This window comes from Nomascus leucogenys, chromosome 7b (genome assembly GCF_006542625.1).
Source record: "Nomascus leucogenys isolate Asia chromosome 7b, Asia_NLE_v1, whole genome shotgun sequence".
In the NCBI taxonomy this organism is placed as follows: Eukaryota; Metazoa; Chordata; class Mammalia; order Primates; family Hylobatidae; genus Nomascus; species Nomascus leucogenys.
The window spans coordinates 7936230-7964222 of NC_044387.1; the positions used below are offsets into that span (position 1 = coordinate 7936230).

Below are 27993 nucleotides of genomic sequence, written 5' to 3' on the forward strand. Positions count from 1 at the left end.
GGAAACGCGCTCGCGCCGGCGCCGAACCACAACTCCCGGCGGCCTCCGCGCTCCCGGGTGGCAAGATGGTGGCGCGCAGGAGGAAGCGCGCGGCGCGGCACCCGGAGGACTGTATCCCCAGCCCACTGGGCTACGCAGGTGAGGGGCTCCGGGACGCGGGACCGGGGGCGGCCAGGCATCGCCGGGAGGTGTTTGGGGATTGGCGGCGGCCGGGGGTCCCCAGGAGCGGCCGCACGGTTGGGTGTGAGCCCCGGTGGCCCGTGGCCCCAGGCTCGGCAAGTCTTGAGGCTCCGGGGTCCCGAGGACCGACTCGGCGCTTTTCTGCGTGCTCACTCTCCTGGGGCGAGCCCAACTTGGTCAATGCTTTCCTTGGGTGAGCCCACCTCTGTCCACGTCTCTCACCCAGGGCAAACCCATTTCCGTCCCCACCCGCTTGTTCAGGTGAGCCCATTCCCTTCTCATCGCCTCTGCTCCTAGTCCAGCCCCCATCAGCTCTTACCTGGGCTGTTATAAGCCCTCCTACTCGGTTGCCCTCCTTCTCCTCTTGCCCCTGTTTCTGTTCTCCACCCACGTGCCAGAACGTTCTTTTTAAGGCCATTTAGATTAGATCATGTCTGACACGCCCACGATAGGCCCCACACCCACTGCATTCCCTCCAGTGGCTTTATCAGGTAGCTTCTAAAACAAAAACCGGACTGCTTAACCTGTGTGGGCTACGTGGTCTGGCTGGTGCCGACCTAAAGCTCTTTCTGTTCCTCTGAGGGAACGTGCTTTTTCCCTCTCTGGGTTTTTGCACGTGCTGTGCCGGTTTGTTGCACACTGGCGTTTCTGGTCTGAGCTTTAATGTTGCTTCCTCAAAGAGGCCATCCGTGATGGCTTATGGAAAGAAGACCTCTGCCACCCCATCACCCTGTAATGTTTCTTTCACAATTGATACAAGTTTGCTGTATGCTTATTTGTTAATTGTCTTCTCCATTATTGCAACTGAGCTTCCTGAGTTCAGGGACTGCAGCTCTATGCCTCTATACGGAGGTGTGAGAAAAATAGCACCAGTTCCTAGCTTCATGAGGATTACAGTCATGGGTGTGCCAAAGATTAACCAAAGAATCTCATCAATATAGCCTACAGACTGTTAAGAGAAGTTGTGAAGGCACAGGCAGTGGGATCTGACCTGGCAGGAGGGGCTGGGGGTGATGCTAAGGCTTTCCTCAGGAAGTCATGTTTGAACTAAACCTGAAATTAGCGGGAGGGAAGAGGGTGACACGCCAGGTAGAGAGGCCAGCATGTGTGAGGCCCTGGTGTACCCGCGGGAACAGGGAGAATCCAAGGTGCTGGGGGAAGATGGTACGAGAAGAGGTCACAGTGGCAGGCAGGGTCTCACGGGGCTTTCAGCCATGGTTAGGATTTTGGTGTTGACTCCCAAGAGCTGCAGGGTTCGAGCTTCCCTCTCATTGCGCCCCCATCTGTAATCATTGCCCATTTAGCTTCTCTCTCCCTGCACCGCCTTGGGAGGCCCTCCTGGGCAGACTCTTAGAGCCCGCACAGGCTTTGCCAAAAGGTAGGGTCGGGGCGGTTGGTGAAGGGATGGATGGATCGATGAACAGATAGGACTAGATAGGGATGTGGAGAAAGGAAGTTGTGTGAGTGTCTCGCTGGCCTCAGCTCAGAGTAGCCTGGCCATCCCTCCCCTCCCATTTCCTTTCCAGCTATTCCAATCAAGTTCTCTGAAAAGCAACAGGCTTCTCACTACCTCTATGTGAGAGCACACGACGCTCGGCAAGGCACCAAGTCCACCTGGCCTCAGAAGAGGACTCTTTTTGTCCTCAATGTGCCCCCATACTGCACAGAGGTGAGCTAGTGTCTGGGAGGAGACCTGTGGGCTCAAGGTGGGGGCTCCCATGGCCTCCACCAAGTCCTTGGTGGTGAGACGGACACAGCTAATGGGAGCCCCAGAGGAGAGTGTCAAGAGGGCTACCTTGATCTCCAGTCAGGAAACTGGCTTTTTAAAGATGTCTTTAAAAGTATAATCCTGCCAGCCACGGTGGCTATGCCTGTAATCCCAGCACTTTGGGAGGCTGAGGCAGGTGGATCACCTGAAGTGAGGAGTTCGAGACCAGCCTGGCCAACATGGTGAAATCCCATCTCTACTAAAAAATAAAAAATGAGCCAGGCATGATGGCGTGCGTGGGTAGTCCTGGCTACTCGGGAAGCTGAGGCATGAGAATCCCTTGAATCCGGGAGGTATAGGTTGCAGTGAGCCGAGATTGCGCCGCTGCACTCCAGCCTGGGCAACAGAGTGAGACTCTGCCTCAAAAAAAAGAGAAAAAAGTATAATCCTAAGTAGCCCAAGGCATTTTTACATATTACCCAAAGTTGTTTGAATTATGTGTTTTCTTCCAGATTGTACATGTCCATAATTTAAAAGTAGGAAAGTATAAGAAAATAAAAAGTGCCTCTAATTCTATCCAAACACAACTGTTAATTTTTTTTTTTTTTTTTAACAAAAACTAAGCTAAGGGAATTGCTGGATTATTTATTTATTTATTTATTTTTTTTTTGAGACAGAGTCTCCCTCTGTTGCTCAGGCTGGAGCACAGTGATCACGACTCACTGCAACCTCCGCTTCCCGGGTTCAAGTGATTCTCCTGCCGCAGCCTCCCGAGCAGCTGGAATTACAGGCGCCCACCACCATGCCCGGCTCATTTTTCTATTGTTAGTATAGACAAGGTTTCACCATGTTGGCCAGGCTGGTCTTGAACTCCTGACCTGAAGTAATCCGCCCCCTTCAGCCTCCCAAAGTGCTGGGATTACATGCGTGAGCCACCGTCCCTGGCCAAGGGAATTGCTGATTTGTTTTCAAAAAAGAAACCCTAATTTGTAAAAGATTCCTCTAAACTTAGAGAAAAAAAGCAGCATGTAGAAGAGGGGGTGTGAGTTCTGACCCTTTTTGAAGTACAGCATGTGTGCCAGGAAGGGCCCCAGTGGCAGGTGTCCAGCTCGCTGCATCCCAGAGACAGAACATACCTGTGTAGTCAGCACCCAGGTGGAGACACAGCAGCACATCCCAGAACCCCCGCTGCCTCCACCACAGACAACCATCATCCTGACTGTCACAGCATAGGGTCACTACTGCTGATTCAGGTAGTAAAACTTGTCATAGGAAATCAGAATAACAGCAAGAATGTCCCCACCTGTCTCCAATGAGAGAGCAGGAATATGCCGGGCACAGTGGCTCACGCCTGTAATCCCAGCATTTTGGGAGGCCGAGGCAGGTGGATCACCTGAGGTCAGGAGTTCAAGACCAGCCTGGCCAACATGGCAGAACCCTGTCTCTACTCAGACTACAAAAATTAGCCGGGTGTGGTGGTGGGTGCCTGTAATCCCGGCTGCTCGAGAGACTGAGGCACAAGAATCACTTGCATCCCAAAGGTGGAGGTTGCAGGACTCCAGCCTGGGCTACAGAGCAGTACTCCAACTCAAAAAAAAAAAACCTGTTCCTGGGGAACAGGTCGGAGGCCATGGTGCCCACAGGCTCCTGGCTTGGGCAGATGTGGCTGTGGCTCTGAGTCCTTCAGCAGCGTTGGACCCCTGGCAGCGCCACCTTTGGTGGAGGGAGGCTTTGGGATGGCCCTGCGGATGCTCACACTTGGCTTCCCTCTCCCTGTGGCAGGAGAGCCTGTCCCGCCTCCTGTCCTCCTGTGGCCTCGTCCAGTCTGTAGAGTTGCAGGAGAAGCCGGACCTGGCCGAGAGCCCAAAGGAGTCAAGGTCGAAGTTTTTTCATCCCAAGCCAGTTCCGGTGAGCCGCCAAGCACCGGGGTCCACTAGAGTGAGGGGGGTGGGGCATTGTCCCCAGTGTGTTGGGGGAGCTGGCAGTGGGCCGTCAGAGCATTCTCTGGTCCTGAGCCCATCCTCACCGTGTGTGGTGTAGGAGACTGTCCGGGTGACAAAGCCTGCGATTCCTTCCCAGATTTGCCACATCCTTGCACCTCCTGCCTGGCTTTTTCCGTCCCATGTTAAAGCTCAGGGACCATCTCTGCTGGCCGCCTGCAGGGCCTTCCCCGGCTCCCCTCCTGCTTCCCCAGAGGGAGCTCCTTCCCCAGGCTTGGGGGCCGGGTCTCCAGGAGCACTGTTCTTCACAGCTTTCCCAGTGGCCCTGGAGCCCACACCTCCTCCCCACACAGTGGCATCTGGCATGGTGTGTGGGCCCAGGCCTGGCCTCCAAAAACCTGCCCTGGCCCAGGGCGACCCCTGCGTTTCACCGCATCCCTCCCGTGACTGGAAGAAAGGAAGCCTGTGTATCCCCTCTTCCTGGGGAGGAGTAGGGAACCGCTGTCACTTCCCACAGAAGCAGGATCACTGGAAGTGTGGCTGCCCCTGACCTGGATTATGGGATGGCCCGTGGTTCTCTTCATGACTCAGGAATAGCCTAGCACCATCTCCCCTGGTGTAGCCACCGGCTAGGCTGAGGGCAGGCCTGGAGACCTTGCGCCAGACGTGGGAAGGAGCCCCCAACATATATGACATCTCTCTCTCTCTTCAGGGCTTCCAGGTAGCCTACGTGGTGTTCCAGAAGCCAAGTGGGGTGTCAGCGGCCTTGGCCCTGAAGGGCCCCCTGCTGGTGTCCACAGAGAGCCACCCTGTGAAGAGTGGCATTCACAGTTAGTACTGCGGGAGGTGTCTGGCACCTCCTTTCTGGGCTCCGGGTTGGCAGGACACTCTATGGGGACAGTGTCCGAATGTCACAAGCCAAGTCCGTGCTCCCTGAGAGCGGCGTGTGGAGGCCTGGGCAGGAGGACCATGGGGCTGTGTTTGGGTACAGGGGAGTCGTTAGCCTGAGCCCCTGGCATAGAGCGGCACAGGCATCTGGGCAGGCAGAGCGAGGGCCCAGCTTGTAGCCCCTGGGATTTCCTTAGCACCTGTGCCCCGGGCCCTGTGTGAAAAGGTCCCAATTTGCCTGGCAGGCCCTGGGGGGGGCCCAAATGCCAGGCCTGAGGAAGCCCCATTTCCTCGCTCCCTTTTTCCTCAGAGTGGATCAGTGACTACGCAGACTCCGTGCCCGACCCTGAGGCCCTGAGGGTGGAAGTGGACACATTCATGGAGGCATATGACCAGAAGATCGCTGAGGTAGAGGCCCCGCAGGGTCAGCTGAGCACCGCCTCGCCTGTGTAGCTGTGGGAAGGTGGCGCCCCAGAGGGAGGGCGGTGGCGGCCTGTCCTGGGCCACTCTGTAGAGGCCAGACTCCCTGTTTCCCTGCTGGATCCTGGGCTGCCTGGCTGGGTGACACATGTAGTCTCCACATGGTCTATAGTGGAGAAGGAGGCAGCGCCGGCAGGTCCGTGCCCTCCCCACCACCCTTAGCCCCAACACTGTGCTGGGAGGAGGGGAGCAGCCCTCCCCTGCGGGGCTCAGGGCGGTTCTGACTTTGGGAGGAGGGCATGGAGGGCACGCTGCTGGAGGCTGCAGGAGGTCCCAGGTGCCCACCGCACGACGGGATCACCTTCCTTGCAGGAAGAAGCGAAGGCCAAGGAGGAGGAGGGGGTCCCTGACGAGGAGGGCTGGGTGAAGGTGACCCGCCGGGGCCGGCGGCCTGTGCTCCCCCGGACTGAAGCAGCCAGCTTGCGGGTGCTGGAGAGGGAGAGACGGAAGCGCACCCGAAAAGAGCTGCTCAACTTCTACGCCTGGCAGCACCGAGAGAGCAAGATGGAGCGTAAGCCACCCCCAGCCCATCCTCAGACCCCTTGGCCTTGGCCCCAGCCATGGATGAGGGCTGTGGCCAGTGCTCCTGAGGGTGGGCACTGGACTTGGTGGTCGAGGAGGGAGGGCGTCCCTAAGCACAGGGCTCGCACCAGACTCAGTGGAAAGAGGCCCAGCCTGGAGCACCCTGTGTGGTGGTCCCCGATCACCTACCCCCCACCCCCCAGGCAGATGCATTTGCTCAGTGGGTGGGGACCCTAGGTCATCAGTGCCCACCTCTGGGCCCCTGTGCACTTAGTGCTGGCACTCGTCAGCCTCCAGTTAACAAGGAGTTCAAGTGCAGAGGAGGCTTCTGAGCCCACTGTGGGTGCAGAGAAGGTGCTGCAGAGTATGTGTGTTGGGTTGTTGGTGGTGGGTGTGTGTTTGTTGTGTGTTTGTGTGTGTGTGTGGTGTGTGTCAGGTGGGCCTGCACAGGACCCTCCCATGGCTGTGCGCCCGATCGACTCTGTCCCACTCCTGGTGCTGCGGCTGAGCCTCCTGCCCCACTGCCTGGTGTCCTTGTCTACAGTACAGCTTCCCTGTGGGCCCAGGGGAGGGTTCTCCTGGCCCTGGCCAGGGCACAGGGATGGGCTCTGTGGCAGGCCCTGAGCCACCCGCCCAGTCACTGGTGCTTTCCCTGCCTTGCTGGCCCTCTTGGCTTCCACTCGTGCTCGCTCTAGACCCTCAGCTTCCCCCTCAATGCCATCAGCCTCCCACTGACCTGGGCCACCCAGTGACCAGAGTTGCCATCTGCATTCACCGGCACAAGGGCTGGGGTCCCTTCACTGATTCTCAGGGTTCCTCCAGGCCGAGCGGTCAGGACTCCTTCCTTCCCCCTTGTGCAGGGGTGGGGGGGGGGCGGGTACCTTTGCTTTGTCGCTAGGGCTTCATCTCCAGGCTAGGGGTGCCAGCATCTCCCACTTTGGCCTTGCCCTTGGACTCGGCCTGCCCTTGTGTTCCGTTTCCTGACAAGATCCAGACCCTGCCCCCACAGCAGAGCTGGGAGGGGGATGGGCTGGTGGGGGAGACATAGCCCCACCCCCACAGTAACTGGGAGGAGGGGTAGGGCATGAGCAAGCCGGCTCCCCCTGGGGCGCGCTGTCTGACCCTGCCCCGCGCCTCCTTTCACCCCCAGATCTAGCGCAGCTGCGCAAGAAGTTCGAGGAGGACAAGCAGAGGATTGAACTGCTGCGGGCCCAGCGCAAATTCCGACCCTACTGAGCTGTGAGAGCCGCAGTGGATGGCTGGAGGTGCAGGGCCAGGAGGAACATGAGGTGAGGCAGGGCCTGCAGCTGTCGCCGAAAGGCCGAGCTCTGGCGAACCGGCCCCAGGTTGAAGGCCACCACATCGAACAGCCCCATCAGAGTCCACACAGGCCAGGAGTGAAGGACCAGGCCAGCCCTCAGGTCTTGTGCTTCAGCAGTCCTGGGGACCCAGGCGTGCCCAGAGGAGGACTTGCCCTTTCCGCCTCCTGCCTCCACCCCCTCCTCTCAAAGAAAGACCCTGGATGAATCTGTTCTGTTCTCCCTTTTTCCTCAATGGAAAAGCCCTTGCTGGCAACGAAACCGCCTCAAAAGCAGTGAGAATACAAGAACCTTTTATTTTCCATCCAGCTGGGCAGCAGGGAAAGGCTTGGTGGGCCCAGCCTGCCCTTCCTTCCTCCAGCTGGCTGGAGATTATTAGCCAGGAGACAGCAGCCCTCGAACCCAGACTCTGTCTCCCCATTGAGGCCACAGATGTTGAAGTTGGAATCTCGCTCCTTCCCCTGACTACCATCCTGGGCTGGGCCTGAAGACCAGTGAGGCCTGTCCCTACCACCCCTGGCCTTGTTGTGGGGCTGAGGAACTCAGAGTCCCAGTGTTGAGTCTGGGAGCACTAGGTCTTCATAGTTCCAGGCCCAGAGCTGCAGCTGGGCTGGGAGCGTGTGTGTGCACTGTAAGAAGGAGCTGATGATACTGGCCACGTGCTGGGGTTCGCTCATGTGGACACAGTGATTGCCTGGGACCTCCACAAACTGGAACCGCTGGAGAGGGGAGGGGGTGGGTGGTGAGGTGTGGCCAGAAGAGCTTAGGGAGCTCCATGGGCCCTGGGGTCAGGACCCTCCCACAGCCTTCCAGCTCCCTGCAGGTCAGGAGCGCCTCCCACAGTGAGTTTCCCCCACACTCAGCTCCTTGGAGCCCCGACAGTCCATAGCACCCTAGTAGGTGTCCAACTCTAGGGACTTGGAGGCTTCCCAGGAGTCTAGGCCAGCTGAGTTGTGAAGTTGCATGGCAGGGACAGGGCGGGGCCGAGGCCAGGGTTGCTGTGATTGTATCAGAAGAGGTCCCCGTAAGAAAAGATAATGAGATGACGTGGGCAGCCTGCAGACTTGTGTCTGCCTTCAAGAAGCCAGACGGGAAGGCCCTGCCTGCCTTGGCTCTGACCTGGCGGCCGGCCAGCCACAGGTGGGCTTTTTCCCTTTGTGGTGACAACGCCAAGAAACCTGCAGAGGCCCCAGGGTCAGGTGTTTGTGGGTAGGTGACCATAAAACACCAGGTGCTCCCAGGAACCTGGGCAAAGGCCACCCCCACGTACAGCCAGCACGCCCACTGGTGTGATGGGTGCAGAGGGATGAGGCAGCCAGGTGTTCTGCTGTGGTTTGGGAGCCTATAAAATGTGAGACTAGGCCGGGCATGGTGGCTCCCGTCTGCAAAACCAGCACTTCGGGAGGCCAAGGTGTGCGGATCGCCTGAGGTCAGGAGTTTGAGACCAGCCTGGCCAACATGGTGAAACCCCATCTCTTAAAAATACAAAAAGTAGCTGGGCATGGTGGCAGGTGCCTGTAATCCCAGCTACTCAGGAGGCTGAGGCATGAGAGTCACTTGAACCCGGGAGGTGGAGGTTACAGTGAGCCAAGATCTTCCGACTGCACTCCAGCCTGAGCAACAGAGTGAGACTCCGTCTCAAAAAAAAAAAAAAAAAAAAAAATGGGACTATTAGCTGGGCATGATGGCATGCCCCTGTAGTCCCAGCTACTCAGGTGGCTGAGGTGGGGAGGATCATTTGAGCCCAGGAGTTTGAGGCTGCAGTGAGCTACGACTGAGCCACTGCACTCCAGCCTGAGCAACAGAATGAGACCCTGTCTCTCAAAAAATAAAAAATGTGGGACTTTCTCTGGCAGTTGGGTCACCTAATTATGCCTGGCACCAAGAAGGAGGGGTGGGTGTTTGAGGATGATAAAAGAACCTCCCCACCAAAGGTCTCTGTTTCCTTAATTCTGATTACTTGTGTCCCCAGGCCTCTAGGGACTGACCACTGGCGCGTGAGGCCTGATAGATCCTGGTGGTCACTTGTTGGGCCTGGGGGCAGACTAGGGTTCTTCCCAGTGCAAGAGAAGAGATGGGTGAGGTGGGACCAGAGTGGGCGACAGTAGCCGGACACCAGCTGCCTGAGCCCCGCCTTACCTCTTTCAGGGTGGATTTCATCGTGTCTATCATGAACGGCAGGGACTTCTTCTCAGAGTAATTCTCTCTTGAATCAAAATATCCGTGGACTGCTCTGGCAAGTGAGGAGTTGGGGTTGTTGGGGTTCATCTTAGAACCGCCTCCCAGCACTGCCCCCATCCTGCCCTGGGTTCAGGCCTCTGAGGAGAACCCAAAGCCTGGGCTACCCCAGCTCCCACAGCTGGGTCCCTTGACCCTGGGTTGGATTTGAGGCTCAGTTAATCTCACCTCACGCTCTGCTGGCACAAGCCAGGTGCAAGCGAGTGCTGAAGGCACAGCCTTGCTGGGGCGCAGGGAGTTCAGGACTTGGCCACAGTCAGCCCTGAACAGCAGAGCTGGGATCTGAACAGGCTCTGGAGCCCACACTTGCTCTGAGAGAATTGACATCTTAACAATCCTCCCACTGAAAGTCTACAATCCCGGCCGGGCGCGGTGGCTCAAGCCTGTAATCCCAGCACTTTGGGAGGCTGGGGCAGGCGGATCATGAGGTCAGGAGATCGAGACCATCCTGGCTAACACGGTGAAACCCCGTCTCTACTAAAAATACAAAAATTAGCCAGGCATGGTGGCGGGTGCCTGTAGTCCCAGCTGCTGGGGAGCCTGAAGCAGGAGAATGGCGTGAACCTGGGAGGCGGACCTTGCAGTGAGCTGAGATTGCACCACTGCACTCCAGCCTGGGTGACAGAGCCAGACTCCATCTCAAAAAAAAAAAAAAAAAAAAAGTCTACAATCCCGTGGTTTTTAATACATTGAGTTGTGAGACCATCGTCACAATTACAGAACATTTTCATCAACCCGAAAGAAATCCCGAACCTCTGAACTTTCACACACACACCCCACAGGCTTCTGGTCCTGAGCAAACATGACCTGGCTTTGTCTCTGTGGTGTGCCCTATTTGGACTTGAACGTGAATGCAGTCATACAACACGTAGACGGTTGTGTCTGACTTCGTCCACTTAGCACAATGTTTTCAAGGTTCATCCATGTTGGAGCCCGTGGCAGTGCTTCGTTTCTTTTTATGGCTTAAAAATCGTCTATGGTGGGGCAGGCACAGTGGCTCACGCCTGTAATCCCAACACTTTGGGAGGCCGAGGCGGGTGGATCATGAGGTCAGGAGATGGAGAGCAGCGTGGCCAACATGGTGAAACCTCGTCTCTACTAAAAATACAAAAATAAGCCAGGCGTGGTTGTGGGCGCCTGTAGTCCCAGCTACTCGGGAGGCTGAGGCAGGAGAATCGTTTGAATCCAGGTTGCAGTGAGCTGAGATTGGGCTCACTGGTTATGGAGCCTTACCTGGGCATGCCCCCCGGCTGACATCTGTGGAAAGGCATGGGCCAGCCCTGGCCCATCCTCTGGTGCCCGAGCCCTCCCCTGCTCTGACCTACCTCCTTCCATGACCCTGCTGCCAGGGGGGCTTCCCAAAAAAGATCGAGCCTCAGTGGTGTGGTCAACACGCAGAGAACTTGGAACCTCATGCCAGGGCTCCCTCCCAGAGATTCCTGGTGCCCATGTCTCCTTGGGGGTGACTGAAAGGGATGAGTCCAGACTCACTTGATGAACAGCACGTGGGCCTGCAGCTTCCTGATGGAATACGCATACAGCTCCCTGCTGATGAAGTCAATGCTGTTCTCTACCTGCAGAGACAAAAACGGTGAATTCACAATGGTGAGGTCACAAGGCACAGGCACTCTCGTGGGCACGAAACCCATCTCTGTTGGGGTGGCTAAGCCCTGGCGAGGGCACCTTAGCCACCCACCCTGGGTCTGAGCCCAGGACCCCACCACATCACCGTCTCATCGAAGGCTCTTTAACCGCTGGTGGCCTGAGACTCCTGCCCTCTCTAAGTCTGTTTTCCCCTCTTCCTGGGCTCGTGGCTACCCAGCCTGACTCCATTTCCCATACTCCTTTGCCACCGGGTATGGCTGTGTGATTAAAGGCAGAGAAGTGAGTTGGGCCACTTCTGGGCCTGGATTTTAGGACTTAGGTGTGGCCCTTTCACACCCCTTTCCCAGTCCATAGGCTGCACCTCACACTGTCCCCTGCCAGCCTGGGACAGGCTTCTTGCCAGGAGGAAGAAACTTGCTGGGACCACAGTGCAGCATGGGCACTCCATGGTGGCCCCTGCCAGCCCCCTCCGCGGCCCTGCCTGCCCTGTCTTGTGACTGTTTCACGTCTGGATGGTGGGGATGTGGCCAGCTCAAGTGAGATGTGCTGTAGGTGTGACACGAAGCTGGATTTGGAAAACAGCATGCAAAATAATACAATCAAGCTTTATGTTGATTACATCTTAAATCACATTGTGGATGTTAAATAAAAATATGAGGAGAATTTATAGAGCCTTTTTTTTTTTTCTCTATTTTTTGCTCTTGTTGCCCAGGCTGGAGTGCAATGGCGTGATCTCAGCTCACCGCAACCTCCGCCTCCTGGGTTCAAGCGATTCTCCTGTGTCAGCCTCCCGAGTAGCTGGGATTATAGGCATGCACCACCACACCCAGCTAATTTTGTATTTTTAGTAGAGACAAGGTTTCACCATGGTGGTCAGGCTGGTCTTGAACTCCCGACCTCAGGTGATCTGCCCGCCTTGGCCTCCCAAAGTGATGGGATTACGGCGTGAGCCACCGAGCCTGGCCTTGGGCCTCTTTTAATATAGCTGGTAGACAATGTCAGGTTCCACGAGGCTCACACTCTGCTTCCATTGGACTGTGCTGCTCTGATCTGGGGACTCTAAGGGCAGGAGCTCTCAGAATTTTCTCTATCCCTAGTTCTCAGCACATGGAGCACAGAGGAGAAGCTTCATAAATGCAGCTGAGTGGATTAATTCCAGGAAGCTCCGGTAAGGACCAGCTCCATTAAGTCACACCGGAGGCCGGGTGCGGTGGCTCACCCAGCACTTTGGGAGGCCGAGGCGGGCAGATCACAAAGTCAGGAGATCGAGACTATCCTGGCTAACATGGTGAAACCCCATCTCTACTAAAAAATACAAAAAATTAGCCGGGTGTGGTGGCAGGCGCCTGTAGTCCCAGCTACTCAGGAGGCTGAGGCAGGAGAATGGCGTGAACCCAGGAGGCGGAGCTTGCAGTGAGCCGAGATCTCGCCACTGCACTCCAGCCTGGGTGACAGAGTGAGACTCCGTCTCAAAAAAAAAAAAAAAAAATCACACCCAATACTCCTCCACCTCCACCATCATGAATATAAAATTGCTATGAACACACACATACACCCGTGAAAACTCACTGCCCTGGTTTCAACCCTGGCCCTTCAGCTATTTTCTGCTTCTCAGACCAAAATGACCTGAGGTGCCTTCCCTGAAACAGGGGTTCCCATACTGTTCCCAAGGCCTGCGTGCTCTCATATGTCAGCTGCCACATCTCACAGTGGGGTGTGACCAAGCCTTTTGGGCCGGCACACAGGAGGGGCTTCCTGGCCACAAGGTGAACAGGTAAAGTTGACCCTGTCTGTACTAAAAATACAAAAATTAGGCTAGGCACAGTGGCTCACGCCTGTAATCCTAGCACTTTGGGAGGCCGAGGTGGGCAGAGCGCCTGAGGTCAGAAGTTCGAGACCAGCCTGGCATGAGCCACAGTGTTCGGTCTATTTTAATTTTAGAGACGGGGTCTCCCTCTGTCACCCAGACTGGAGTGCCATGGCTCAGTCATGGCTCTCGCAGCCTCAAACTCCTGGGCTGAAGTGATCTTCCCACTTCAGCCTCCCGAGTGGCTGGGACTACAGGTGTGTGTCACCACTCCTGGCTAATTTTTGTATTTTTTGGTAGAGACAGGGTTTCACCATGTTGGCCAGGCTGGTCTTTTACTCCTGGCCTTAAGTGATCTGCCTGCCTCGGCCTCCTAAAGTGCTGGGATTATAGGCGTGAGCCACTGCACCTGGACAGAAATTTAAAAAATAAAAAATAAAAAAAGAATTTTGGACCAGCCCCATCTTGGAATGTGTATCTCCTGCAATTTAGTTTATGTCCTAACGAAGTCGTTCCATCCCTGGGAAGCCTCCTCCTTCCAGCATTATGGGTGACCACAGCTCCCACTACAGAACAGGTCACATAAGCCATGGTCCCTAAGGACAGGGAAAGGGGGCATCTCCAAAAGCCAGACTGACTAGGATCTGGCAATAAACTCCCACCACAAAGGTCAGCACACACAAGGGACAAACCAGCAGTGAGTGAGCCTCGGTGGGTAGGGAGGACCACCCAACAGCTGGTATTGGAATAACTAGCTGTTCATCTAGAAAAACAATTACAATGGCTGGGTGCAGTGGCTCACACCTGTAATCCCAGTACTCTGGGAAACTGAGGGGGGAGGATAGCTTGAGCCCAGGCATTCAAGACCAGCCTGGGCAACATGGCAAAACCCTGTCTGTACAAAAGTAAAAAACTTAGCTGGGTGTGGTAGTGCACACCTGTAGTCCTAGCTACTCGGGAGGCTGAGGTGAGAAGATCACTTCAGCCCAGGAGTTTGAGGCTGAGCTATGATTGAGCCATGGCACTCCAGTCTGGGTGACAGAGGGAGACCCTGTCTCTAAAATTAAAATAAATAGACCCAACACTGTGGCTCATGCCTGTAATCCCAGCCCTTTGGGAGGCTGAGGCAGGTAGATCGCCTGAGGTCAGGAGTTCGAGACCAGCCTGGCTAACATGGTGAAACCCCATCTCTACTAAAAATACAAAAATTAGCCAGGTGTGGTGCTGGGTGCCTGTAATCCCAGCTACTTGGGGGCTGAGACAGGAGAATCGCTTGAACCTGGGAGGTGAACGTTGCAGTGAGCTGAGATGGTGCCATTGCACTCCAGCCTGGGTGACAAGAGCAAGACTCCATATCAATAATAGTAATAATAAAATTAAAGAAAACTAGAACTTTTAAAACATGAAAAAAAAAAAAAAAGAAAACGAATCACTACCTGACACCATGCTCAAGAACAAATGCCACATGGATCAAAGACAAGCATGTTAACATTCCCAGACCATTGGCTGATGCCCTAGTCCAAAAGCCTCATCTCTTAGCCTGGGCCTGGGCAGCAGCTCTCAGCGGTCTCCCTGCAGTTAGAGTGTCCCCACCTCTAATGACAGTGTCTCACATGTGTCCAGTGTTCTACCATTTTTTAACAATCACAAAATAGCACAGGCCATGAGCACCTGAAGCGACAGCACTGTGCGAGGCCACTCAACACACATGAGCTCACCTAGTCTCGACAACAACCCTTCAAAGGCAGGCCCAGGGCTTGACTCCCCTAGCCAAGCTGCTCATAAACCAGCTGAGTGAATGAAAGCACTTTCTTTTTGCCCGTGAGACAACCAAGGCTCAGAGGGTAAGCACCTTGCCCAAGGTCCTACAGCCCCTCAATGGCAGAGATGGCCAAGTTTCTATTAATACAAGTGCTCCAGTGACACACTTTCAGGCCTCCAGATGGGACGCTGTTTTTGAGAACCTTTGTCATCCTGCCCCTCCCCTCTTTAATCTTCACAGCCTCTATCAGGAATCTCCCTCTCAACAGATGCACCGAGCTGACTTCGAGCTTTTCCCTGTGCAGCAGCCAGTGCCTGGAATGTCTCCCTCTTCTCCTCACCTCCATCGACTGTATTTAATGCCACTGAAGTGCACACTTACAAATGGTTAAATTGACAATTATTATGTATTATGTTAGCTATGTAATTTCTTTTTTTTTTTTTTTTTTGAGATGGAGTCTCGCTCTGTCACCCAGGCTGCAGTGCAGTGGTGCTATCTCGGCTGACTGCAACCTCTGCCTCCCATTCAAGTGATTCTCCTGCCTCAGCCTCCTGAGTAGCTGGGATTACAGGTGTGAGCCACCACACCTGGCCTGGAATTTTCAAAAACGACAAAGACGCTAACAGGCAAACCTTGGCGGGGTACCCACAGGCAGTGGTACTCACCCAGGAGAGCCTCTGGTCTCTGTTCAGAACCAGACCTGGAGGAGGAAGCACAAAGACAGTGGTGTCAATGCTGTCTCTCAGGGTCAGGGGACGCTCCGTGACTTTGCTGGGACTCCCCAGGCCTTTCCAGCCAGGGCCCATTTCTCCCACCTGCCCCCAACGTCCTCAACTGCCCAGGACTCCCTGTCCTGGGGTCCAGCTGGAGCAGGGCTTGACCATGGCCACCTGGCCACGGACCTGTCAGCCCACATGGGACCTCACCGGCCACCCCAAAGGGCGTGGATGGTGGAGCTCTCATCTCTGAGAAACTCACTCATTCATACCTTTAGCCACTAGGAAGAAGCAAATAAGTACCAATGGTGTCATCGTTTGTTGAGAAGACATTGAATGAAAAAAGAAACATGGGCAGAGTTGTGAGGCCTGGGTGTGCCCAGCTTCAGCTTTGGGCGCTGACTTGGTTCTTTGCCCCCATCCCGATGGTACCAACAACTCGTCCTCAGCTGCAGACTGAACACCCAGCAGTTCCTTCCCGAGCAATGTCCCCTCAAGAACGGCCTATATGGGAGTGTCCAGAAGGGGCAGAGGGTCCACTGTGGCCCTGATGGTAATCGCAAGCTGGAAGCTGCCGGCGGTCAGAAGGTATGGAGACGTGAACTGAGGGGTGTTTGTATGGGACCCGTCCAGCAGGACACATGGGGACTAGAGCTGCAGGTGTCCACATGGGTAAGAGGCAGGGCTGCTCCCTCCCCCATATAAATCTTTCTCAAATACCTTCATGGCCAGGCCTCCCCACCACTCCTTCTTATTTTACTCCATAGCACTTTCTCTTTTTTGAGACAGAGTTTCCCTCTGTCGCTCAGGCTGGAGTGCAGTGGTGTGATCTTGGCTCACTGCAACCTCAGCCTCTCGGGTTCAAGCAATTCTCCTGCCTCAAACTCCAGAGTGGCTGGGACTACACGCGCCCAACACCACGCGCAGCTAATTTTGTATTTTTAGTAGAGACAGGGTTTTGCCATGTTGGCCAGGCTGGTCTCAAACTCCTGACCTCAAATGATCTGCCCACCTCCTAAAGTGCTGGGATTACAGGTGTGAGCCATCATGCCCAGCCTCCATAGCACTTTCTAAGTCACTTGATCCTTTGCCTATTGACTGCTTCTCTCCTCTGCTAGAGTTCAGCTTCCAGGAGGACAAAGAGTTCGGTCTGTCTTGTTCACAGCTGTATCCTCAGGACCAAGAACTGTGCCTGCCACATAGGAGGGGCTCACAAAGTGCTTGCTGAATGAATAAACAGGTGTTTACCTCTGGGTGGGGTCCAGGAGGGGCCGGAGAGGGTTCAAAGGAACAGGTGCTGTGCCATTGTTTTAGCTGTGTGATGGGTACACAGGTTACTGTTATTACTATTATTAACATTATTATTTTATTATTTAAACATACATATATGGGCTGGGCACCATATTTTGCACCTGTAATCCCTGCACTCCGGGAGGCCCATGCAGGTGGATCACTTGAAGCCAGGAGTTGGAGACCAGCCTGACCAACATGGTGAAACCCCATCTCTACTAAAAGTACAAAAAAATTAGCCAGGTGTCATGGTGGGCGCCTGTAGTCCCAGCTACTCGGGAGGCTGAGGCATGAGAATTGCCTAAACCCGGGAGGCGGAGGTTGTGGTGAGCTGAGATCGTGCCACTGCACTCTAGCCTGGGTGACAGAGCAAGACTCTGTGTCAAAAAATCAAACAAACAAATAATAAAACACTAAAAAAACTATACATATATGATATACCAACAAGATTTTTTTGGGGGGGCCTAAGCCACCTGATTCTAGTTCACGTGGAAAAATTACACAGGCAAGAATAGCAGGAGGTCAGGCACCTGTAATTCCAGCACTTTGGGAGGCCAAAGTGGGAGGATCACTTGAGACCAGCCTGGGCAATGGAGCAAGACTCCATCTCTACACAAAAAAACTAAAAGATTAGCCGAGCATGGTGGCACACACCTGTAGTCCCCGCTACTGGGAAGATTGAAGTGGGAGGGTTGAGCCAGGGAGGCAGAGGCTGCAGTGAGCCGAGATCCTGCCACTGCAATCCAGCCTGAGCAACACAGCAAGACCCTGTCTCAAAAAGGAAAAGAAAAAAAGACTAGTAGAAAAACTCTGTAAAAGAGCCATGAAGGGAGACGGTCCCGTCAGATATGAAAATCCTCAGGCCGGGCACAGTGGCTCATGCCTGTAATCCCAGTACTTTGGGAGGCCAAGGCAGGTGGATCACCTGAGGTCAGGAGTTCGAGACCAGCTTGGTCAACATGGTGAAACCCCATCTCTACTAAAAATACAAAAATTAGCCAGGCCTGGTAGTGGGCACCTGTAATCCCAACTACTTGGAAGGCTGAGGCAGGAGAATTACTTGAACCCGGGAGGTGGAGGTTGCGGTGAGCCGAGATTGTGCCATTATACTCCAGCTTGGATGACAAAAGCAAGACTTCGTCATCTGAGTTGGGCCTCAGTTTAAAACGTGTGGTACAGTAAGATCAGAGACAGGCAGGCAGAGACAGAGCCAAGTACAGATGGGCATTCAGTGTCTGACCAAGGCAGCCCCTTACATGAACAGGGTAAAGATAGACTTGCCTAAAAATGGCATTAGGCAGCTGAGGAGCCATCTGGAAAAAGATGAAGACAGATTCAAACCTCACTCTGTACACTAGATAAGGATCCAGTGTAGTAAATATTTAAATGCAAGTGCCAGACCCAAAATAATATTAGTATCAAGCATGACCTTTTAACTATGACTCAAATTCCAGAAGCCATACAAAAGACATATTTTCTTTCTTTCTTTCTTTTTTGAGACGAAGTTTCGCTCTTGTTGTCCAGGCTGGAGTGCAATGGTGTGATCTCAGCTCACCACAACCTCCACCTCCCGGGTTCAAGCAATTCTCTTGCCTCAGCCTCCCGAGTAGCTGGGATTACAGGCATGCGCCATCACGCTCGGCTAATTTTGTATTTTTAGTAGAGACGGGGTTTTTCCATGTTGGTCAGGGTGGGCTTGAACTCCCAACCTCAGGTGATTCGCCCACCTCAGCCTCCCAAAGTGCTGGGATTACAGGCGTGAGCCACTGTGCCTGGACTAGAAATCTGTATTTTTACATAAAATCTTTCTATTTAAAATAATAGCCCTTGTGCTCTGGCCCTTGTGCCCTTCCTCCAAAAAATAAAAAGGATACAATAAAAAATAAATAAAATATGGGCAATCTATTCAAAATTCCCCCCATGCCAAATGTTTTTGTTTCAACTGCACAAGTTAAACAAATCGTACCTGTAACCTGAATGCAGCCCAGCTTATGATGAAGATTTGAGCCCCCCCACAGCACGGGGCTTCAGGGGCCAGATATTTTTGTTTTGTCTTTAAGACAGGGTTGGCTGGGCATGGTGGCTCACACCTGTAATCCCAGCACTTTGGGAGATCGAGGCAGTAGGATCGCTTGAGTTCAGGAGTTCGAGACCAGCCTTGGCAACATGGCAAAACCCCATCTCTACCAAGAAAAACAAAAATCAGCCAGGTATGGTGCTGCACACCTGTGGTCCCAGCTACTCAAGAGGCTGTGGTAGGAAGATCGCCTGAGCCCATGAGGCCGAGGTTTCAATGAGCCAAGGTCACGCCACTGCATTCCAGCCTGAGTGACAGAGCAAGACCCTGTTTTTTTTTTAAAAAAAAAAAACAAAAAACAAAACACAGGAAAAAGACAGAGTCTTGCTAGAGTGCAGTGGCACAATCATGGTTCACTGCAGCCTCAGACTCCTGGGCTCATGTGAATCTCCCACTTCAGCCTCCCAAGTAGCTGGGACCACAGGTGTGCCACTATGCCGTTTATTTTTGAATTTTTTGTAGAGATGGGGGTGTCTCCCTGTATTGCCCAGGCTGGTCTTGAACTCCTGGCCTCAAGCGATCCTCCCACCTGGCCTCCCAAAGTGCTGGGATTACAGGCATGTGTGAATATGCTTAGCCAGGAGCCAGATACTGACACAGACTGTCCCTCTGTCCTTAGGGCACCCCAGGCAGAGTGGGCTCCTCCCTCCTTCATGGGAACACCTCAAGATGGTTTCCAGAAAGCCAGTATTGTGAACTTAGATGAGAAGATAAAGACTTCATCTCTGCTGCTCTCTCCCCATCCTGCACCACCAGCTCACACCTCCAGGCCTGTCCTGCCAGCTCCTCTCTCCTCCTGGAGTCCATGGGAGCAGCTCCCGCACCTCCACTGCTTTGCTCAAAAGTCACCTTCTCGTGAGGCCCACCCAGACCCTCCTATTCAAAGGAGGAAGTGGAGCTGCAGCCTCTCCAACAATGCTCGCTGCCCTCCCCACTCTGCGTCCTCCACGAGCCCTCCCCGTCTCACCCACTCTGTAACGCACCCGGAAGACCTCACAGACAAAGCAAAGGGCTCCTGAGGCTCCCAGCAGCTGGAGAAGCGGGAACAGATTCTCCCTCACAGCCTCAGAAGGAACCAGCCCTGCCGAGGCCTTGACCTTGGACCCTGAACTCCGGAACTAGGGGAAGGTGTCTTGGTTGTTTAAGCATCAGATTCTGGAGGGATCAGGTTGGATGATGGGGACAGGGGAGGGAGGTTATCCCAGTTGTCTGCCCGGCTGCAGAATAGAATGTGAACTCCCAGGTGCTCTGGGGCTGGAGGGAAGCATTTGGGAGCAATCTACATTGTCCTTGAGGCACTGGGTGGGGGGTTCTGGCTGGGTACTGTCTTCTTTTAGGTTAACGCTGGGTCCCAAAAGGCCACAACTGCTGCAAAGGGCTTATCCGCACACAATGTTCCAGCCAGCTGACCACTTCCCCAGACCCGGGGGTCACCTCCTTCTCAGCCCTCCCTCTTGCCTGTTCCCTCACTCCCCTGACACCCACATAGGGGTGCCTGGTCAGCATCCTGCATTCACTATTTCCTGTGACCTGGCCCTAATCGAATTCCCTGGCCTCATTCCCGATAGCTCACTTCTGTGCCTGGGGCTCCCTAGGTCAGCCATCTGTGAGGCATGTCCAGGAAGCCTGGGCCTGGGGTCCTTGACCTCCCCTCCCCATGATGGGTTTCCAGGGAGGCAAGATAAAGGTTCAAGATGATCACGAAGACCCAACGGGTCCCAAACTGGCGACCCGAGGCCAAAACAGCCCACAGGTGCCGCTCCTTAGACCCTGAGGGGATGCTGTCCATTTCTGGACTCATGACACCTAAAAATACACACCTCAGCAGATCAACTGCAGAGTTGAGCAATTGGCAATTCTGGTCACACGAGACTGAATTCCCACTTGATTAGCACCAGCCCAGCTGCCTACCAGGGTGGGCTGGCTTCAGCTCCAAAGTCCCTATGCATCCCATAGCGTTCCTCCCAGCCTGCACCCTCAACTCCACAACACGCCCCCACCCCCACCCCCACCCCCGCCCCCAGGTGCTGGAGTTTCTGACCCCTGCCTCACTCAGCACTTTATAAAGGGAAGGCACAGGCCCACCTCGCCTGGTCCGATGAGCGCAAAAACCCAAGACCTTGTTTGTCACCTGAGCAAACAAGGGGAGTCTAAAAGGGAAGGGACTGTCCCAAGATCACTGAGCTGGCAGTGTCAGGAAGCTGGGTTGTTTTGCCCAACTTAGCACATTTTCCATCCGACGACACCATCTCCCTCCAGCTGTTCCCTCACCTGGGGAGAGCTGCCTCCTGGACCACCCCTCTGGAGCAGGCCCCGCCACGAGTCTGTTCTAGAGCACTGTGTATTTCCTTCGTTACATCTAGAGAATGTCTAACCGCTCATGTGCCTGTTCACCTGTTGATCATCTGCTTCAGGGGGCGCCATCTGTGTGCAGCAGCCCCTGGAGTTATGATGCTGGAGGTCTGGCCCCACTGAGAGGGACAGTCGGGTCTTGCTCACTGCAGCCTCACTGAGCCGGGCCTGTAGCGGACCCTTAGAAAAGATTTCCTGGGCCAGGCACAGTGGCTCACACCTGTAGTCCCAGCTACTCAGGAGGCTGAGGTGGGAGGATCTCTAGAGCCGGGAGGTGGAGGCTGCAGTGAGCCATGATGGTGCCACCGCACTCCAGCCCAGGTGACAGAGTGAGACCTTGTCTCAAAAAGAAAAAAGAACGAAAGAAAGAAAAAAAAATTCCTGGGTAAAAAGCAAAGTACAGAAATCGCTTGTGCCAGAAGCTGCTCTGAAACCAACAGACCAGCTCCACCTCTCCATTGTGGAAAGCCTCTCCCAAGTCACTCAGCCCCTGGGACGTCCTCACAGCCTGCCCCTGGCGCTGGGCACCCACCCCAGGTCCAGCAGAGCATGGCCGCGACATTCACCAACATTTAGTCCAAGACACCTGACCAAACTCTCCCAGAGCGTGGCTTTCTGGGATGTGCAGTAGCTGTATGGCCTCACCCGGGTTGCTCGGCAATGCTGAGCCTTGGTTTCTCCTGCTGTAAATGGGATGAGGGTGAGGCAGGAGGGGGATTCAGTGAGATGCTGCTTGCAAAGCGCTTAATATCCTGCCTGGTCTAGGGCAAGTCCTTGACATCCTCGGTAAGAATAGTGATAAATATAAAATGGCCTTGGACAGCAGAGTCCCTTACCTGTGGCCACCTTCTTGGTTCCTCTTTGCAGGAGGAGCTCCCCGCACTCCTCACTCAAGTGGCTATTGCTCTTCAGTAACCTGGGGGAGACAGAAGGATGCTGGGTGCCTGGGGGCCAACAAAAAGGAGGTCAGATAAAAAGGAAAGGAGGGCTGGGGACGGTGGCTCATGCCTGTAATCCCAGCACTTTGGGAGGCCAAGATGGGCGGATCACCTGGGGTCAGGAGTTCGACACCAGCCTGGCCAACATGGTAAAACCCCATTTCTACTAAAAATCCAAAGTTAGCTGGACGTAGTGGCATGTGCTTGTAATCCCAGCTACTTGGGAAGCTGAGGCATGAGAATTACTTGAACCCAGGAGGCAGAGGTTGCAGTGAGCTGAGATTGTGCCACCGCGCTCTAGCCTGGGGAAGAGTGAGATTTGGTCTCCAGAAAAAAAAAAAAAAGAGAAGGGCAGCAAAAGGGAGGTCACCTACAAAGGGTGCATGTGTCCCGTGATTTTTTTTTTTTTTTGTGAGACAGTCTCACTCTGTCGCCCAGGCTGGAGTGCAGTGGCGCGATCTCGGCTCACTGTAAGCTCTGCCTCCCAGGTTCGTGCCATTCTCTTGCTTCAGCCTCCCAAGTGGCTGGGACTACAGGTGCTCACTACCAGCATGCCTGGCTAATTTTTTGTATTTTTTAGTAGACACGGGGTTTCACCATGTTAGCCAGGATGGTCTCGATCTCCTAACCTTGTGATCCACCCGCCTCGGCCTCCCAAGGTGCTGGGATTACAGGCGTGAGCCACCATGCCCGGCCCTTTTATTCTTTTTAATTGAGACAGGGTCTCACTGTCACCCAGACTGGAGTGCAGTGGCATGATCGTGGCTCTCTGCAGCCTCGACCTCCTGGGGCTAAGCAATCCTCCCACCTAAGGCTGCCGAGTAGCTGGGACCACAGGCGTGTGCCACCGTGACCAGCTAATTTTTTTTTTTTTTTTTTTTTTTGATACAGGGTCTCGCTCTGTTGCTCAGGCTGGTCTCTAACTCCTGGGCACAAGCTATCTTCCCACCTCAGCTTCGCAATGTGCTGGGATTACAGGTGTGAGCCACTGCGCCTGGACTGTGTCCCGTGTTTCAATGGCATGTTTACAGCGGCAGGGTGTGTGTGTGTGTGTGCGCGCGTGCATGTGGTGGGGCAGTGGGGGGCTTCTCCTCCTTCAGACAACAAATATGTGTGGAGCTGCGACCTACCAGGCCCACCGCCAGATGCAGGAGGCACAAACATGACCAAATCAGCCATAGTGGGGGTTGCGGGGCTCACACGCCTCGGGAAACAGCGGATTCAATAGGCTATTATTGGACAGTGTGGTTACCTGCAGGGCAGGGAGGGACAGCTCGCCTGGGGGTGTCAGGGCAGGGTTCCCAGCTGAGGCCCCAAGGAGTGGGGAAGCCAGTGAGCAAGCGCAGGGGAGAATTCCAGGTAAGGGAGCCCAGGCTGGAGTCCCAGAGGGGAGAGAAGGCGTGGAAACAGCATGTGCTTGGGGCAGAGGCGGGTGCGTGAGAGGTGTGGGGAGGGTATTGGAAGTAAGGGGCATGGCTGGAACAGGGGCAGAGGGAAAGGAGATAACATCCCTGAAGACCCTGGGAAGCCTGGTGCTTAGCGTGACCCCAGGGAGAAACAGGCTTGTTGGGTGAGAGGGAGACCCTTCCCCATGTCTTATGGGGTGTCCTCCCCTGGATCCCGCAAACTCCCTCTCCACACCGGGCACCCACCTCTGCAGCAGCTGCTTCAGGCTGAACGTGCGCGAGGGCTCCTGGGAGGCCTCTACCTGCAGCACATGCTCTATGGTCCTCCGCTTGTATCTCAGCAAGTTCTCCATTTCCTAAGGAGGCACAGTTGGCTGGGTGGGCAGGGATCCAGGCTGCAGATGAGGCCTCCGCCTCTCCCAGCCCTGCCCTCTGCTGTCAGCTGAGCCCCTCTCGGCAAAGGGGGACACAGCCCCAGCCCTGGCTAGTCAGCCCTACAATTCTGAACGAGTCTTTACTTCGTCTCAGTCACAGCCAGCCTGGTCTTGCCTGCGGCCAGGGACAGTTGAAGAGATCAGGTGGGATGATGGCGAGGAAGGGGAATCTCTGTCAACTGCCAAGTGCTTTGCAAAGGCATGAAATTAGGGTCCGGAGGCCATGAACCATCTGGGGTTGGCGATTTCATCTGGTTCAAGGAATGCCATCATTCTCAGTGGCAGAAAGGGACTGGCAGAAAGGGCACAGTTCTGGGGCTTCCAAGCTCCCCCACGATGTGTGGCTCACTCTGTGAGGACAGCCTCAGGCCCACTGCCTAGGGCTGCAGAGAGGGGCAACTCCCATCTACCCACCCCTGAGAATGGAGGACAAGAGGACTAAATGCCCCTCTTCACTCGCCCAGGAGGAAGCCCCTGGGGGCACTGCGCTTGTCAATTCAGTGGGTGAAATGCAGAAAGAAGGGAGTGTCTGCTGTCTGCCATCTGTGAACTGGATCCTTACAATAGCCCCTGAGCTAGCTGAGCTCATGCAAGGAACATTTACTGAGCCCTTACTAGGTGCCAGGATTGGGGATGTGGTGACAAAGAGATGGACATGATTCTTGTCCTTATGGGATCTGTGGTCATCCTTTTTTTTTTTTTTTTTGGAGGCGGAGTTTCACTCTTGTTGCCCAGGCTGGAGTGCAGTGGCACGACCTCGGCTCACTGCAACCTCCGCCTCCTGGGTTCAAGCGATTCTCCTGCCTCTGCCTCCCGAGTAGCTGGGAGGACAGGCATGGGCCACCACCCCCAGCTAATTTTGTATTTTCAGTAGAAATGGGGTTTCTCCATGTTGGTCAGGTGATCCGCCTGCCTCGGCCTCCCAAAGTGCTGGGATTACAGGCGTGAGCCACCACGTCCGGCCGATCTGTGGTCATTCTATGGACAAGAAAACTGAAACTGATGAGAGTTGTGTCACAATTGAGAGGCTGAGACCTTGGCAAGAAAATGACAGGATGTCAGAGCTGGTCAGGTCATTGAGCCCAAACTCATTTAACACGTGCGGGAACTAAGGCCCAGAGAGGCAAAGTAACTTGCCAACGGTCACCCTGCAGGTAAACCAGGCCAGGACTCAGATGCAGGGACAGTACTGGTTATGGGTAGTGGTGGTCAGAGGGGTCAGTACTTGTTCCATCAGTTCATATTTAGGGCTGTCATGTGTGGTGGTGCAATGTGTACACAGTGCAAAGGCATTCGACTAGGTGGGAGTGCAGTGTGCCAGCCCAGCTGTGTGCCCTAGAACATCCTCCACCCCATGGCTGCTGCCCTCTTCCACCATCTGCCACTGCATGATCAGCCTGGCATTCTGCAGATCCCAAGCCACACATCCAGTTTCCAAGGGGTCCCCCACACCCCTTCTCCTGACCACTGCTAGGGGTATAAGCAGCAGAAGCCTGTCCTCTGTTGGGGAGCGTGTCCCTGACTCCCCTTTCCCACCCTCTGCCACCTCCTCCTGCTTCCCTAGTGTCCACCAAAGGAGACAGGGCTGGGAGCACTGCCCGGGGCCCAGGTCCTCCCTAATGACAGCATGCACAAAAGCCCGCTTCTCACATTTGATTCCAGGAGAAATAGCGGCGCGTCCAGCAAGATAAGTTTATCCACCATCTCGGGGAAGGTACAGGAAAACTGTGAGGATGCCAAAAGGGGAGAACGAATAGGATGAAGAAGGAAAGGACACTCCCGCCTTTCCCTGGGGACCCTGGAGTTCCCCGAAACATCTTTTAGGCTGGGGGGAGGCTGCTGACCAAGAGGCCAGAGGAGAATCTTCTATCCTATGGTGTGCCTTCCCCCACCGCCCCTAAGTGTGCACCCAGCACTGAGCTCCAGACCCTGGTGATGGCTGGACTCCAGGGTGCTGTGGGACTGGGTATGGGGGTGTGGAAACATTAACTCTACCAGGAGTCTCCACCGTTTACACCAACTTCCTGGTATAACGACTATCCCTGTGACAGGAGGAGGCACCTTCTGTCCCAGGTACCTTCTCCTTCCTCCTCTGTGCCCCCCTCCCCACCCCACCCAAGGGAGCCCCAGTTGGCCAGACAAAGCCATCTACTCACCGTTGCGCCCACGACGCCACCTGGGGGACAGAAGAGCTGTGGGTGACATTCCCTCACTCCCTCCCCAATTGCATACCCTAAAGCTTCTTCCCACCAGTGGTGGAGAGAGTGGGGGGCACCATATGGGTGGCTGGGGGCTCAGCACTGGGCCGTGATGGCCCCTTCATCAGACCTGACCACTCAAAGGACCACATTTCCCTCATCCCTGTGTCCCTTGCAGCAGTTGCCTGAGGTCAGAGGGTACAGTGGTCAATCTCTGACTGAACCTCTCATCTCTCTTTGCAGGGGAAAGGGATGGGGCAGCAGCTCCTATCCTTCCCTCCCAGCCCTACTCCGGGCCCGGTCAGCTCCTGGCCAGTGTACTCACCGAAGCTGTGGCCCAGAATGGAGAATCGATTCCATTTCAAGGCTGGAAATGCAAGGAGCCAGAAGGTCCGGCTGGGCACAGGCTCAGACCGCGATCTCGCTTCTAGTCCCCGGGCTCAGGAAATCCCTTCCCAGCATCTGGGGTGTGTCCACCCAGGAGACTAGCCTGGGGGACCCACTGGAGGAAGCGAACTCTTCAACTTTCCCAAGATCTCCCGTGAATTCCTGGCAGACTTGGGGCCAGAGCCCAGGCCCCACTCCCAGGCCAGCGCTGCTTCCTGGATCCTACCCCGACTCCAGTGATAAGAGGGGGTGCCCTAGAGCACCCCCCACACCGCCGAAAAATACACACTCTGCTTCTTACCTGCCACAACTCTTCGGATCTCACTCACAAAAGTCTGGAGATAATATGGGACACCTGGGCCGTAATGGGACGAGAGCCCATGACCTCCAAAATCCATGGCAACGTAATAAAAGTCTGAAACAGAGAGAAGTGGGTTGGAGGGTAGGAAGAGGTGTCTATGCCAGCTGTCTCATTCCCCTGCAGACCTCCCCCCTCACCTTCTTGCCCACTTTCTTCCCTGGACTTCCCTTCAGCCCCAGCCTCACACCTTGCGGGAGAAGAGGGATGAGTCTGTCGAAGGAGTTGGCATTGTCCAGCCAGCCGTGCAGGCAGAGAACTGGAGGGCCCTGCAGGGAGCCCCAGGCTTTGGCTGCGATGTGGCCCCAGGGCACAGCCAGCTTCAGCTCTGAGATCAGACCTGAAAGCCAGAGCCGGGTCTTTCATTCCTTCAATCATTCATCCATGAAGCTGGTGCTCCCTGAGCCCCTTATCTCTGCCTGATGTACTTGAGCCAGGGACTCATGCCCAGAGTGACTCAGACCCTTAGTTGCCCCCAGAAGGTTATAGGGAGAGAGTCAGACATGGGTGTGGAGACTCCCAGAGGAGGGAAAGACAAGCTAAGGCAGAAAAACCTGGGACAGGCCTCATAGCATGCACCCCATTTAAACTGGGGCAGAACCTTCCAGAATGTGCTGGGGCGGGGGCGCTGGTCAGGCCTGGACCCCGTCACTTGCTGGCTGGGTGACCTTGGACAAGTTACTAAAACGTCTTGAGGCTCAGTTTCCTTTCCTGTAAAACCGGAGTAAACAGCCAGTTTCCTAAGCCTTTCCCAAGGGCCAGAGGGGTGCGAAACTCTCACACAAGCAGCAGGTGGGACCACTGTCATTCTCACTCCACAGAGCAGGAAACTGAGGCACTGGGAGCTGCAGTACATGCCCAAGGTCACACTGGGCAACGGGGAGGAGTGGAAATTTAGGGCAGGCGGTGGGACTCCAGGACCCACCGCCGCCCCCCACAGCGGGCAGCCTCCGCCGTCCCTGTCGGGCTGGAGACCTGCGCGCCCCCGACACCCACGCGCACGCTCGGCTAACTCAGGGGCTCCTAGAACCCTGCGAGGCCACGTGCGGCCGTGTCCCGGGGCCCCCACCTCCCGGCTGGTCGCGCTCTCACGCCCCGGGACTGCCGAGGAAGGAGCTGCGACACCCAGAAGGGCGACTTGGTCGGTGAACCCTCCACTCCATCCCGCTCTCCACAGTCCCAACCAGGTGGGTGGGCAGTGGGGCGCTCGCGCGAGGCCTCCCCGTCCCATCTAAGTCTAAGGCGACCTGGTGACTCTAAGGCGACCTGGTGTGGCGTTCTCACCCATCGCTCTCGTCTGGCCAATGCGCGGCCGTCACTCCCTCAAGCCTGGCTAGCTTGCAGGAGGGGAGTGAATCCTGCAATTCCAGGCCCTACTTCTAGGCTGT

At 55.1% G+C, this 27993-nt stretch overlaps 2 protein-coding genes across 10 annotated transcripts; one reads left to right on the top strand and one right to left on the bottom strand.

Moving 5' to 3' along the window:
- Positions 1 to 35: 35 nt before the first annotated feature.
- On the top strand, positions 36 to 25454 carry RRP7A (ribosomal RNA processing 7 homolog A). Of its 8 annotated transcripts, none has more exons than XR_004030906.1 (8): positions 36 to 138; positions 1707 to 1849; positions 3671 to 3796; positions 4541 to 4658; positions 5027 to 5124; positions 5509 to 5707; positions 6869 to 7007; positions 25227 to 25454. XR_004030906.1 is itself a non-coding variant. In XM_003264837.4 (7 exons), the coding sequence occupies exons 1-7, from the start codon at positions 66 to 68 to the stop codon at positions 6952 to 6954; spliced, it is 843 nt and encodes a 280-aa protein (XP_003264885.1). In that variant the 5' UTR covers positions 36 to 65; the 3' UTR covers positions 6955 to 11545. The 8 variants fall into 8 exon arrangements, 4 of the variants coding, with proteins under 4 accessions (XP_003264885.1, XP_030671289.1, XP_030671291.1 ...); XR_004030909.1 differs by having other exon boundaries at positions 5509 to 5693; XR_004030905.1 differs by lacking the exon at positions 25227 to 25454 and adding an exon at positions 19152 to 19514.
- LOC100595158 (serine hydrolase like 2) lies at positions 7314 to 27993 on the bottom strand. Of its 2 annotated transcripts, XM_030815427.1 has the most exons (12): positions 27872 to 27993; positions 26796 to 26945; positions 26549 to 26662; positions 26186 to 26227; positions 25819 to 25838; positions 25313 to 25387; positions 23475 to 23584; positions 21721 to 21800; positions 15115 to 15149; positions 10767 to 10849; positions 9177 to 9270; positions 7314 to 7756 (listed from the first exon to the last, which is right to left on the bottom strand). In XM_030815427.1, exons 1-12 carry the CDS (start codon positions 27891 to 27893, stop codon positions 7580 to 7582), a joined length of 1002 nt encoding a protein of 333 aa, XP_030671287.1. In that variant the 5' UTR covers positions 27894 to 27993; the 3' UTR covers positions 7314 to 7579. The 2 variants fall into 2 exon arrangements, with proteins under 2 accessions (XP_030671287.1, XP_030671288.1); XM_030815428.1 differs by lacking the exon at positions 26186 to 26227 and having other exon boundaries at positions 27872 to 27914.

Coding starts and splice junctions, on each gene's coding strand:
- RRP7A (XM_003264837.4), top strand. CDS start 66: ATGGTGGCGCGCAGGAGGAAGCGCGCGGCGCGGCACCCGGAGGACTGT. Junction 4,659..5,026: donor TGTGAAGAGTGGCATTCACA/GTTAGTACTGCG, acceptor CTTTTTCCTCAG/AGTGGATCAGTGACTACGCA. Junction 5,125..5,508: donor ATGACCAGAAGATCGCTGAG/GTAGAGGCCCCG, acceptor CCTTCCTTGCAG/GAAGAAGCGAAGGCCAAGGA.
- LOC100595158 (XM_030815427.1), bottom strand. CDS start 27,893: ATGGGTGAGAACGCCACACCAG. Junction 21,801..23,474: donor CTGAAGCAGCTGCTGCAGAG/GTGGGTGCCCGG, acceptor TGTCTCCCCCAG/GTTACTGAAGAGCAATAGCC. Junction 7,757..9,176: donor TGAAATCCACCCTGAAAGAG/GTAAGGCGGGGC, acceptor TCCCCTCTCCAG/CGGTTCCAGTTTGTGGAGGT.